Source organism: Pristiophorus japonicus, chromosome 1 (assembly GCF_044704955.1).
Source record: "Pristiophorus japonicus isolate sPriJap1 chromosome 1, sPriJap1.hap1, whole genome shotgun sequence".
NCBI classification, from domain to species: domain Eukaryota; kingdom Metazoa; phylum Chordata; class Chondrichthyes; family Pristiophoridae; genus Pristiophorus; species Pristiophorus japonicus.
The window spans coordinates 82,744,135-82,758,553 of record NC_091977.1 but is presented as its reverse complement, the minus strand read 5'-3'; the positions used below and the strand labels follow the sequence as shown (position 1 = coordinate 82,758,553).

General features: G+C 41.6%; 1 protein-coding gene across 3 annotated transcripts in view; it reads left to right on the top strand.

Annotated features, from left to right (window-relative positions):
• Positions 1 to 14,419, top strand: part of LOC139264606 (probable global transcription activator SNF2L2) — a 171,616-nt gene that overhangs the window by 120,870 nt on the left and 36,327 nt on the right. For all 3 annotated transcript variants that reach the window (XM_070881356.1, XM_070881337.1, XM_070881346.1), the window contains exons 27-29: positions 5,362 to 5,400; positions 9,248 to 9,325; positions 11,238 to 11,456. In XM_070881356.1, coding sequence (XP_070737457.1) covers positions 5,362 to 5,400; positions 9,248 to 9,325; positions 11,238 to 11,456 — 336 coding nt within the window. The remainder of the gene's footprint in view (positions 1 to 5,361; positions 5,401 to 9,247; positions 9,326 to 11,237; positions 11,457 to 14,419) is intronic.

Below are 14,419 nucleotides of genomic sequence, written 5' to 3'. Positions count from 1 at the left end.
CTGCACTTGATTTCTGCATGCTCTCGCCGTTGAGACTCTAGGTGCTCAGCGCCCTCCCGGATGCACTTCCTCCACTTGGGGCGGTCTTGGGCTAGGAATTCCCAGGTATCAGTGGGGATGTTGCACTTTATCATGGAGGCTTTGGGGGTGTCCTTGTAGCATTTCCGCTGCCCACCTTTGGCTCATTTACCGTGAAGGAGCTCCGAGTAGAGCAACTTGCTTTGGGAGTCTCGTGTCTGGCATGCGGACTATGTGGCCTGCCCAGCGGAGCTGATCGAGTGTGGTCAGTGCTTCAATGTTGGAGCTGTAGCCTGGATGAGGACGCTGATGTTGGTGTGCCTGTCCTCCTAGGGGATTTGTAGGATCTTGCAGAGACATCGTTGGTGATGGTCCTTCATTGAAACACCTGTGAACTCATCCCTTTTTGGCGTGGAAGCAAGTCATCCTCATTTCGAGGGACCGTCTATGATGATAACCAGCCACCTATGCCAATTCTGGGCATTTAGGGAAGTTTGACCAGCTGAGAGTTACTCCAGTTCTGCTTAGGCCAGCGTGTGTGGCCTCTCCAGAAAAACTTTCCGGAGAGCTAAGGAAATCGGTGCAGCAGATGCCCGGATACATTAAAAGAATTGAAAAATACATAGCAGCAACTTAACTCCAACCCCGCCCAGTCTGGTTCAATTCTCAGTCCCCATTCCCCTGGTCCGGTCCGATTCTAGGTCCCCGGTTCACAGAGAGAGAAATTTGTGTGTGTGTGTGTGTGTGTGTGTGTGTGTGTGTTCGGGGACCTAGAATGGGACCGGGCCAGCGAGCTCTTCGGGCGGGGTTGGAGGTAGGTTGCTGCTATATGTTTTTCAATCCTTTTAATGTGTTGGGAGCCGGCTGTATGCTTCACTTTGCTACCTCAGCTCACCTTGTGTCCCTGGTTACCATGGCAGCCCGATCTTTTTTGGCGCAGAGCAAGGCTCCACCCTCAAAACTAAAGGTCGGGTTATGCCACTCCAAAATGAAGAAATCCAACGGGGAAACTTAGAATATTTTTGGGGGGCGTACTTAAGCCCCCAAAAATTGGTTGTAACTCTTCAAGTACACCAAAAAAATGCTTTGGGGAAAATTGAGCCCCAAGTTTGAAGGATAAGAATCTATCTGATTACCTTTGTACCATTTAGCTTTTACTTCCTGAAATGTTCCGAGGTTTACCCTGATTTTTGCATAGTATGTTCCTCTAGCTGTAAGCAGCCTTCATTGCATTACCTTGATGGCTCCAATTAACACTGATTACAGAATACCCATAGGTCCTATATGGTGACGTGTAATTGACAGCATTCTATTGCGTTGCTGTTTTAAAGATAATTTTAGTTTTATTTTAAACCAGCAAGTCAAACAGACAGTAAAATATTTGATAATCAAATTGCTGAGCCATTTTTTTACAATGAAGTATACCATCCTTTATCTCAAGAACCATATATCCATGCCTTTTGGATTAGATGCTTTGTAAGGCACTATTAGTTTGCCTTGATTGTATTTGCAGAACTTACTCACTTCTGAGGTGAGGAGAGGGGGATCTCTTTTGCAGTACACTCAGACATCATTATCACTCATGGTTGAAGGAAACCCTTCAATAGTCTATAAAGCAAGAGAGGAGAAAGGGTTCTGTATAAAGATTTTCAAAATCTCTGCAGCATACATGCAGGCTTTGCAGAATAAAACCATATCCAGTGACAAATGCTGTGAGACATGAGACCTGGTGTGCTTTAAAATATATATTTTGTTAGATTTAACTACAGAATCTCATTTTAATATCAGTTTGGTTCTTGTTTATAGTGGACGTAGAAGGTAAATATTTATAAGCTGTCTACTTGAGTGCAGGACTTTGTGCATATTATGCACATGTAAATTGCAGTACACCAAATTGTTCAATAAATGTGGGAATAAAGTTGTGATTTGTTCTGGTGCCATCAAAATTGAGCAAATATCTTTAGAACCAAAATCATCATCTTAGGCAATCTCTCGGAGTCGAGGATGACTTGCTTCCACACTAAAAATGAATTCTCAGGTGACAAAGTCCAATGGGGGACCTACAGTCTCTGTCACAGGTGGGGCAGACGGTGGTTGAAGGAACGGGTGGATGGGATGCCCCGCGCTCCTTCCACTGTTGATGCTTGGCTTCAACATGCTCTCGGCGAAGAGAGTTGAGGTGTTCAGCGCCTTCCCGGATGCTTTTCCTCCACTTTGAGCGGTCTTGGGCCAGGGATTCCCAGGAGTCGGTGGGGATGTTGCACATTTTCAAGGAGGCTTTGAGGGTGTCCTTGAAGCGATTCCTCTGCCCACCTGGGGCTCACTTGTCATGTCGAAGCTCCAAGTAGAGCGCTTGTTTTGGGAGTCTCGTGTCAGGCATGCGGATGATATGATCCATTCAACGGAGCTGATCGAGCATGGTCAATGCTTCGATGCTGGGGATGTTGGCCTGAGCGAGAACACTTAACAATGGATTTGCAGGATCTTGCAGAGGCAGCATTGGTGGCACTTCTAGTGTTTTGAGATGCCTGCTGTATATAGTCCATATCTCTGAGCCATATAGGAGGCTGGGTATCACTACTGCTCTGTAGACCATGAGCTTGGTGCCGGGTTTGAGGTACTGGTCTTCAAACACTCACTTCCTCAGGCTGCACTAGCACACTGAATGTGTTGGACCTCGTCGTCGATGTCTGCCCTTGTCGACAGTAGGCTCCCGAGGTATGAAAAATGGTCCACATTGTCCAAGGCCTCATCGTGGATTTTAATAACCGGGGGGCAGGTTGGTAGAGGACCTTTTGTCTTACAGATGTTTAGTGTAAGGCCCATGCTCTCGTACACCTCGGTGAAGGTGTTGACGATGGCTTGGAGTGTGGCCTCCGAGTGTGCACAGACGCAAGCGTCGTCTGATATTGTAATTCAATGACTGAGGATGGGGCGACCTTGGATCTGGCCTGGAGGCAGCGGAGGTTGAACAGATTCCTGTTTGCTCTGTAATTTAGCTCCACTCCAGCAGTGAGCTTATTGAGGGTAAGTTGGAGCATTGCAGCAAGGACGATCAAGAAGAGCGTTGATGCAATGACACAGCCTTGCTTGACCCCAGACCGAATCAGGATCACGGCTTGCATGAGGCGGAGGATGACAAACTTTTGAAGGCAGCCGAATCTGAGGTGGACGCTCCATAATCCCTCACGGTAGACAGTGTCTAAGGCCTTTGAGGTCAAAAGAAGGCCATGTACAAGGGTTGGTGCTGCTCTCTCCATTTCTCTTGTATTTGCCGCGCGGCGAACATCATATCTATTGTGCCCTTTAGTGGGCAGAATCCACATTGTGACTCTGGGAGGAGCTCTTCAGCCACAGGGAGAAGGCGATTGAGGAGGATTCTTGCGATGACTTTCCCAGTGGCCGACAGTACGGAGACTCCTCTGTAGTTATCGCAGTCGGACTGGTCACCTTTCTTGAAGATGGTCATGATTACAGCGTCTCTCAGATCTCCTGGCATGCTCTCCTCCTTCCAGATAAGAGAAATTAGGTCATATATCCACGCCAATAGTGCTTCTCCGCCATGTTTTAGTGATTCGACGGGGATTCCATCTGCTCCTGATACCTTGTTCTTCAGTTGTCGGGTGGCCTTTTCAACCTCGTGCTGGGCTGGGGTTGTGCTGAGATGGTGGCGGGTGGCATGCTGCGGATGGAGTCGAATACAGAGTCTCGGTTAAGGAGATCTTCGAAGTGCTCCTTCCAGCGGGCACTGACTGCCTCTCTGTCCTTGATGAGCAACTGTCCATTCTTGGCCAGCAGTGGGGTAGGGTCTTAGGTGCTTGGGCCATAGGTGGTCTTGACTGCACTAAAGAATCCATGCATGTCGTGGTTGTTGGCTAGCTGCTGGATTTCTTGTGCTTTCTCCACCCACCATCTGTTCTTTAGGTCGCGGGTTTTCTGTTGGACCTCGACTTTCAGATGTTTGTAGACCTGCTTTCTTGCTTTTGAGTTGTGTTACTGTTTCCACATTGTCTCATAAAACCACAAAATATTGAAATGAAATCCTCAATGTCACAATTATCTGTCTTCTGCAGATTTGAAGAAGGTACCAATATCATGGATTTTACTAAAATGAATTGCTGACAGAAATGTGGATTATTCCATTTCCATCCAGTTAAATTCTTTACCTCAAGTTCTTTGTTATGCTCGATTAGCAGTATTTCCATGCAGAGTTTAAAAAGTGGGCCACAGCTTTTAGATTTTTATTACTAAATTCAAGTAGTTACAGTTGGCAGAGAGTTGATTTTAAATCTGGAAACAAATTTCAGTGAACCATTTTGCATAGCGACTGGTTGTCTGAGTTCTGCATCGCTTTCGTCAAACAGTGTTGTTGCTACAGTGAGTTACAAATTTGCTTACTGTAATAAGTATTCACTAGCTGCAAACCCAACAGTAGGAAGGCTGTTTATTTTGTAGCTAATACTGATGAACAAAAACAAATGGATGTGTATTAAATTTGTTTAAAGCAATTTTTATATTTTTTCATGAAAAATGTCCTATTAATAAAACAATGAATAAATGTATTTTCCCCTTTTTATTGTATTATAGAAGCTTAAGGTAGAGGGATAGGGACCATAAGCAAAGTGCTGCATATAGGTGTTACAGGCATCATTCTGGTAATACAACAAATGTATTTTTATTTTAGTAAACTATAATTCTTAATGTGCTAGAAAAATTCTCTGCCAGAAAGTCAGCAAGTTCTTATGGAATTTTTTTGAGTAAGCCTTCTATAATGCAGTGAATTGACATGGCCTGTAGATAATTGGACAGTAAACATCAATCACTTGTTGTCAAGGCTGTGACAGTTGAGATGAGTTTCTGTTTACAGCAGGACGATATCTAATATTGACCTGAGTTTAGTTAATTTATTGCAAACTAACATTGTATTTATGGCACCTTTTTAAGAGAACCATTGTTCTAGTTATGTAACAGTTGCAAGTATGCATTTAATAGGACTGAAAAATAATTGTGATAAATTACCCTGCGGCTGTACTCCTGTTTGCAAACATCAGAATATTTTTCATAGAAGTGAGTAGCGTTATGGTTAAAATTCTTTCTTGAAAGGCACAGGATCAAAATGAATCTGGTAGCTAATATAGCTCTCATTTTTAAACTGACATGAGGAGTGACCATTCCCATTGTCCAAAGTTTTAAGTTGCCTGAATTCGGCAAAGCAGTCATAATCAATTATTTCCCCTTAATTTCAGTTTACTCTCAAATGTGCAATACTCAAGTGTTCTGAACCATCTTCTGATGTATTGTTGGAGAAATCAATCTTGTAACATTGTATTATTTTACCACCAGGGGGACACCAATGCTTCTCCTTCCTGCAGTACTGCCTGGGTAGGATAACATCACTGGCCAGCTTGTGACCTATAGCTGTGCTCAATAACTTTAAAATGAGTATATGCTACAAAGAATGTCTTATTTATATGCTGTATTTTATATTTAATCAGATAATTTAGTTTTAAGAGACAACATAATAGCAGGATTGGAGTTTTTCAGTAATCTGATGTTTTGTCAGTCCAATCTTATAACCAAAATTGGTAAATAAAGATCTGAAAAACTCTCAATAATGGCTGGCTATGCACAAATTACACAATAGATTAATCATGTGGTTCTGTTAACTAGATAGTATGTTTACTGTGAATTATTGATTCAGTAGTTTGTCTTTTATAACATTTATTACATCCAAGCTTTCATGATATTTGGCAATGTGATTGATCAATAGCAATGTGATATGATATCTGCAATTATAAGCGATTGACTGTGGGTTGTAGAGGAAATGTAACTTTTGGGGATGGGTAGGATCTATAATATTTAGTGGCTGTGCCCCCCAGCCAATGATAGATGGTGAGAAAAGAAAGAGGAGGAATTGTGGAAACTGGGGTAAATGAGAAACAAAGGGCTAAGTGAAAGTTCAGCTGGAGAGTTGAAAAGTGAAAAATGTAGAGTGAGGACATTAGTGAAAGCACACTGTAATGGGAAATCAAAAGGTCAGTTTATGGGATGGGGATGGGGGGGGTGGAGAAACCCTAGATAATTCCAAAATTACCTGAACTCTGGGGAGGTCCCAGTAGATTGGAAAACTGCAAATGTAACACCCCTATTTAAAAAAAGGAGGCAGACAAAAAGCAGGAAACTATAGATCAGTTAGCCTAACATCTGTGGTTGGGAAAATGTTGGAGTCCATTATTAAATAAGCAGTCGCAGGACATTTGGAAAAGCAAAATTTGGTCAGGTAGAGTCGGCATGGATTTATGAAGGGGAAGCCATGTTTGACAAATTTGCTGCAGTTCTTTGAGGATGTAACGAACAGGGTGGATAAATGTGTATTTGGACTTCCAGAAGGTATTTGACAAGGTGCCACATAAAAGGTTACTGCACAAGATAAAAGTTCACAGAGGTTGGGGGTAATATATTAGCATGGATAGAGGATTGGCTAACTAACAGAAAACAGAGAGTTGGGATAAATGGTTCATTCTCTGGTTGGCAACCAGTAACCAGTGGGTGCCACAGGGATCGGTGCTGGGACCCCAACTATTTACAATCGATATTAACTACTTGGAAGAAGGGACTGAGTGTAATGTAGCCAATTTTGCTGACGATACAAAGATGGGAGAAAAAGTAATGTGTGAGGAGGACACAAAAGGACAAGCAGTGACCGGATCGGTCCAAGTCAGCATGGATTTATGAAAGGGAAATCATGCTTGACAAATCTTCTAGAATTTTTTGAGGATATAACTAGTAGAGTGGACAAGGGAGAACCAGTGGATGTGGTGTATTTGGACTTTCAAAAGGCTTTTGACAAGATCCCACACAGGAAATTAAAGCACATGGTATTGGGGGTAATGTATTGACGTGGATAGAGAACTAGTTGGCAAACAGGAAGCAAAGTGTAGGAATAAACAGGTCCTTTTCAGAATGGCAAGTAGTGACTAGTGGAGTACCGCATGGTTCAGTGCTGGGACCCCAGCTATTTACAATATACATGAATGATTTAGACGAAGGAATTGAATGTAATATCTCCAAGTTTAGCAGCTGACACTAAGCTGGGTGGCAGTTTGAGCTGTGAGGAGGATACTAAGAGGCTGCAGGGTGATTTGGATAGGTTAGGTGAGTGGGCAAATGCATGGCAGATGCAGTATAATGTAGATAAATATGAAGTTATCCACTTTGGTGGCAAAAACAGGAAGGCAGAATATTATCTGAATGGTGACAGATTAAGAAAGGGGGAGGTGCAACGAGACCTGCGTGTCATGGTACATCAGTCATTGAAAGTTGGCATGCAGGTACAGCAGGCGGTGAAGAAGGCAAATTGCATGCTCTCCTTCATAACGAGAGAATTTGAGTATAGGAGCAGGGAGGTCTTACTGCAGTTGTACAGGGCCTTGGTGAGGCCACACCTTGAATATTGTGTCCAGTTTTGGTCTCCTAATCTGGGGAAGGACATTCTTGCTATTGAGGGAGTGCAGCGAAGATTCACCAAACCGATTCCTGGGATGGCAGGACTGACATATGAAGAAAGACTGGATCAACTAGGCTTATATTCACTGGAATTTAGAAGAATGAGAGGGGATCTCATAGAAACATAAAATTCTGACTGGATTGGACAGGTTAGATGCAGGAAGAACGTTCCCGATGTTGGGGAAGTCTAGAACCAGGGGTTACAGTCTAAGGATAAGGGGTAAGCCATTTAGGACTGAGATGAGGAGAAATTTCTTCACTCAGAATTGTGAGCCTGTGGAATTTTCTACCACAGAAAGTTGTTGAGGCCAGTTCGTTAGATATATTCAAAAAGGAGTTAGATGTGACCTTTACGACTAAAGGGATCAAGCGACATGGAGAGAAAGCAGGAATGGGGTACTAAAGTTGCATGATTAGCCATGATCATATTGAATGGTGCTACAGGCTCGAATGGCCTACTCCTGCACCTATTTTCTATGTAAGACTTGCTTCCACTCTTAAAATGAGTCCTTAGGTGGCTGAACACTCCAATATGCGAACCACGGTCCCTGTCACAGGTGGGACAGATAGTCGTTGAGCGAAAGGGTGGGTGGGACTGGTTTGCCGCACGCTCTTTTCGCTGCCTGTCCTTGATTTCTGCATGCTCTCGGCGATGAGACTCGAGGTACTCAGTGCCCTCCCGGATGCACTTCCTCCACTTAGGGGTGGTCTTTGGCCAGGGATTCCCAGGTGTCCAGCAATTCAGTTCTCTTTAGTGTGCTGTATAATTTGTTTTTAATTTACCCAGCACACTGTCATCTTGACCTTTCTATAGTTTTTGCTCTGTACCTATGTAAGAATTTCTGGGTTTCCTGCTGTAGCCTGGTAATGCATCCCATCCCCACCAATCGATGTATGCGTGTTGAAAGATTATGGGGAATTTCTGAATCTAGTAGTGTAATTGCCAAAGTAGAATCGAGACATTTTCTAGAAACTGATTCCCGAACTTGGCTTATTGCTAGCGACAGATCATCATGCCAGTTTCCATAATTGGATGATTTGATGTGCCACTGTCCTGTGGTAACTAACTTACAAAGCTGTAGCAGCATTACTTCAGATATCAATACTTCAAAGAGCCACAGGTGTGCATCAAATACAAGTGCCATTTATCAGTTACTCACCCAAAAGACAAGCTTCCACGCACTATCATGTACACTGTGTATGCTTTATATCAAGAAATCACATGTCAAGGTACTGTAACTAAGAACAATGTTTTATTAAAGTGTTGATGTCTAGCTAAACTATTCAATCTTCCCGATCTTCAGCTTGTTGCTGCTATTATTCAGATGCCGCATATATTTGACAAGAATTGCTATGTTGACCTTTTATAAATCATGGAATTCAAATATGTTTGCATTCTAATAGCTAATTCTCTGTGCTGCATGTAATGTTTACTGGAGGTTCTGAGATTTAAGATACAGCAATGTCCTATTGTGTACCCTGTCCTGTTTCTGAACTCATTAGTGTGGAGTGGTCCTAGCCTCTTAAGCTAATTGCATTTTTTTTAATTTAAAAATTCAATTGGAAAAACAAGCTTTTAAATTAAATTATAGCTTTGAAAATTATAGCTTTGAAGAGCGGTGATGTTTCCAGCAACCAGAAAATTTTGTTTCAGTAAATAGAATATCAAGTTCTGTTGGTTTACAACTAGTAAGAAAATATTTATTACCTTCTTGACTTACAGGAAGAAGATGAAGTTCCAGATGATGAGACTCTGAATCAGATGATTGCTCGACATGAAGAGGAATTTGAATTGTTTATGGTAAGGGCACAAGATTGTGAAGTAGCTGAAAGGTCAGTTTTTGGTTTTTAATTCTACAACCGTAGAATGTAAGGGATGAAGGGTATTATTTGGATAGTCACTTCTGCTTCAAAAGTATTAAAATGATACTGAAGAACCTTGTATTTTATTTAATTCAGCCATTGTTGTAGTCTCTGGCACTCTGCTATATTTTCAAACTCCAAATGCACTAACTTACCAACACTGTTGAAAGTCAGAGTTCATGGAAGTAGTACTTTTTGTGACCGGGCAAAGAAATTGTCAACTATTCCAAATTCTAATTACATGTATGACCAGATACTAATAGCAAAGTTGCCAACCATTACTTTTGGAGCAAATAGTCAGCTTTTCCAGCTCCTTTTTGCACGGGGACCTGAAAAACAGCGAATTGCTGAAGACTCCCCCCATCTGGTGAACCAAGTTTAGAGTCAGGCACTCTGGTCATCCAGTCCTTAGTAAAAACAGCTGAATGGGATTTTTGCTGATTCACATATCTGTTGGTAACTATGATTTTTAAAAACTGGCTGCTGCTAAAACACATCATTGGCTTTTGCTACCTCCTGTACTTAAAAATTTGTGGTTTAACTGTATACTGGAAACTGCTATTGGGGAGGTATAGTACAATGATTCATTAGTACTCCAATGTCTGGCAGCCTTTGTTATTGTGAGGATCCAGTGTGCTACTTATCCTTCCTGAGAGGCTTATGCAGGGGAATGAGTGAGTTCAGGTGTGAGTGGGAAACAGGAAGGCGTAGGGAATTGTCATTATTAATTTACCTACTAGAAAGATACTGGGGATCATGTAAGACTAAATACCTTGGGTTAAAAATTCAGTTTTTGGCGATATTGTTTTTTTTCCATTATTTTACCGGCAACAATACCCCTAAAAACGTTGCCCTTTTTTTTTAAGGGTAAAATTGGCAAAAAATGTGCCCGTCGGTAAAAATCGGCATCGCACGAGAATTTGCGTTTGAAACCGCGGTCCTCGCCAACTTTAGCACAAGGCCTATCATACAGGCCCTGGGAGAAGAGAAAACGCACCCAAAAAAATTGCAAAAAACAAATATTCATTATACACTTAACTAATGAATCGCTGAAAAAGAATTTAAAAAATAAAAACTTCAACTTGCCTTTTTTGTAGGTCTTCATACCTACCGCTTTTTCTGGGGCTTCAACGTAGGCTTTTCTTGGGTGTTTTTTTTTTCACCCTGAGTACGGGTTCCCCAATCGGCCAATTTTAAGCGGTGCAGTTTTTTTTGGCATTGCACGTGGTCGATCCACTTTTCGATGATATTTCAAAACCGCCAAAAATACAGGCCCTAAACTTTGACAAATTTAGGTGAGTACCTTTTACTGGCAAAAAAGGCAAAGTATTGCCGAAAAAACATGCGCAAGGCTGGCCAATTTCTCCCCCCTTGTATTTAAAAAGTGTACTATTTGCATTTCCTATTAATCTTTAGTGTGTTTGTGATTTACACTGATCAGTTGCGAAGTATGTACAGTGATATCAGTTCTACCAGTCACAGTTCTCTGGTGCAATTTATTTCAAGGGGCAGAGAAAGTAGGCATGATTTTTATTTTATTTTACATTCTGGACTTCAAATTTAATGAAGTTCTGATTTCTGAGCCTTTTTAAATTCACTAAACCTAGTGCAAAATACCTTCCAGCATTTTCTGAAAATGGTGGCATTGTGGAAGGAGGAACAAAGTCGCAAAATAATTTGTGTGCCAATGACTACCCCATGTAACAAACTCAGATTATAGTATGCCTCAGCTACTAAAACTATTATGTTTTTATATTGCAAAGACAGTGTATGAATTATTATTTAATCACAAGAAATGTATTGTAACGTTGTTTTAAAATTGCTACATTTCCCCCTGCTCCCAATCTTAGCGCATGGATCTGGAGCGGCGAAGAGAAGATGCACGGAATCCAAAACGTAAACCACGGCTGATGGAGGAAGACGACTTGCCATCATGGATTATCAAAGATGATGCAGAAGTTGAACGGTTGACTTGTGAAGAGGAGGAGGAGAAGATGTTTGGGCGAGGTTCACGTATGCGCAGGGATGTGGACTACAGTGATGCTCTTACAGAAAAGCAGTGGCTAAGGGTAGATAACACATAACTATATTTATAGAATTACTGCTTCCTGAAGGTGTGTGCTTGGTTCAAAGAATTTTTAAAAAGTACATAAGTAACCAATGGAAAGCTGTGTTTTTAAGGCACTGATTTGCTTTTTCTTTTATTTAAAAAAAAAAATACACACACCTTGATTTTGAATTTAGTTCATCCTAAAAATGCCCATTCTGTCATTATGGATATATTTTGAAATTCCCATAGTTTTTTTTTTAACCCTGCATATTTGGAAATGTTTACAATAATATAGAATAGTTTAATGATCAACCATCTCTACTACATGTACTGAGAATTCACTAGTCATGAATTTAAGGGTGATCATTAAGGCATTTCCTTGGTGTAATCATGGAGGGAGAAGTCGCTGCTGTGATTATAGCTGACCTATCCAAGTGGACTGACATATAATTCAGCTTGTCAACTGACACCGACTTGTTCAATTTGTGTGAAAACTGGACCAATGATTGACTCACTCCAGACTTGGGGGGGAAAAATGAAGTGTATTGGTAGAAAAATAAAATGCTGGATAAACATTTAATATGAAATTATAATTCCTGTTGGTAATGCATCTATTTACCCTGATAACCAACCTCTCTCCAGAACGTGGACTTGCACTTGGCTTCAGGACTGCTGCTTATGCTTCTGGTCCAGCCCTTGGAAATGACACAGGATGCTCACTATTTTATTTAAGCCCGTTCCCCCAACTAACCAGCATCCATTACTGTTCTGATGCTGTACTCCTAAGTCTGTCAACCCACTCCACTGGACTCCCAACATAGATGGAACGCTTCATGACCTAACCCATTTCATGCTCATCCAGATCCACTTACTCATATGCCTTCCTGCCCCAAGTACATACCGAAATATATGTTCACTGAGCACATAGCTTGAGTATTTTGCTGTCTCATGAGGGAAAAAGGTGAACATGTAAAATTAAAGAGTGAGAAAATGTTAACGTTGAAGGCAAAGAACAATGGTTGAGAAGTGAAGCAGCCTTCCTTAGTTTCTACCCAACCCCTGACCCTTAGTGGGGAATCCCTGCAGCTGCTGTGACATCAACAAACTGCCTAAGCAGCCAATCACAATGCTGAATTCTCTCAGACAGGGAACCAGGAAGTGAAGAAACTATTTAAAAAATGTTAGAGAGCAAAACATTGATTGGAGCTCTCGCAGGGACATAATGTTGCGTTTAGTTTCAAAGGCAATAAATAGTTTGTTGTAAATTGTGTATCTTACGCTGAATATTGCCGCAAAGGATTTCAAACCATAAACTTCAATTTCCTTTTATAGTACAGATAAGATTTAAATTGTTGTTGCACTTGAAGTGATGCACAAAGAAATTAGTGATTTTTTTTTTTGCAATTAAGCATACAATTGGTATCCAATTTTAATCAAAGAATGCCTTAAGATAAATACATTACAATTTGGGAATTTAGTTTAGAGATGAACTCTGACAAAAGCGAAGTTATTATCGCGTCAAATGGGGAAAATTTCTGCCTTTATTTCACGATGTTTTAATATTACTAAAATTAAAATTCTCTGCTGCAAACCATCCTCTGAAACACCTCTCCACTGCCTCCTCCACCCTCACCTCCAACAACGTGCAAGGAGCTCATGGGCTTCTTTGTCACTAAGATTGAGATCAGCTGTTCAGTTGCCTCTGTCTCTTTCCCCCTAGCCCACCAGGCAAAACTTCCTCATAGGTTCCCCCTTGCCCTAGACCTGAACTTGCAACTTTTTCTAGTTCCTCTCCTATCTATCCTCATGCCCTCTCCAAGCTCATCTTGTCCATGAGACCAACCTCCTGCTCCCTTGACCCTATTCCCACTAAACTGCTGACCACCCAACTTCCCTTCCTGCCTCCATGTCATTTGATATGGTTAAAATTAAAATTCTGGCCTGTGTGGGAAAAATTGCTCATTATTGTGCCATGCAATAGTTAATTTGTGTGGTACCTTTGATGATTGACAGTAAGAACATAAGAAATAGGAACAGGAGTAGGCCATATGGCCCCTCGAGCCTTCTCCGCCATTCAATAAGATCATGGCTGATATAATCATGGTCTCAGCTCCACTTCCCTGCCCGCTCCGCATATCCCCTTATCAATTAAGAAACCGTCTATTTCTGTCTTAAATTTATTCAATGTCCCAGCTTCCACAGCTCTTTGAGGCAGCGAATTCCACAGATTCACAACCCTCCTGAGAGAAGTAATTTCTCCTCATCTCTGTTTTAAATGGGCAGCCCCTTATTCTAAGATCGTGCCCTCTAGTTCGAGTCTACCCCATCACTGGAAACATCCTCTCTGCATCCACCTTGTCAAACCCCCTCATAATCTTATACATTTCGATAAGATCACCTCTCATTCTTCTGAATTTTAATGAGTAGAGGCCCAACCTATTCAACCTTTCCTCATAAGTCAACCCCCTCATCCCTGGAATCAACTGAATGAACCTTCTCTGAACTGCCTCCAAAGCAAGTATATCCTTTCGTAAATATGGAAACCAAAACTGCACACAGTATTCCAGGTGCGGCCTCACCAATACCTGACATAGATGTAGTAAGACTTCCCTGCTTTTATACTCCATCCCCTTTGCAATAAAGGCCAAGATACCATTGGCCTTCCTGATCACTTGCTGTACCTGCATACTATCCTTTTGTGTTTCATACACAAGTGTCCCCAGGTCCCGCTGTACTGCGGCACTTTGCAATCTTTCTCCATTTAAATAATAACTTGCTCTTTGATTTTTTTTGTGCCAAAGTGCATGACCTCACACTTTCCAACATTATACTCCATTTGCCAAATTTTTGCCCACTCACTTAGCCTATGTCCTTTTGCAGATTTTTTGTGTCCTCCTCACACATTGCTTTTCCTACCATCTTTGTATCGTCAGCAAGCTTGGATACGTTACACTCAGTCCCTTCTTCTAAGTCGTTAATATA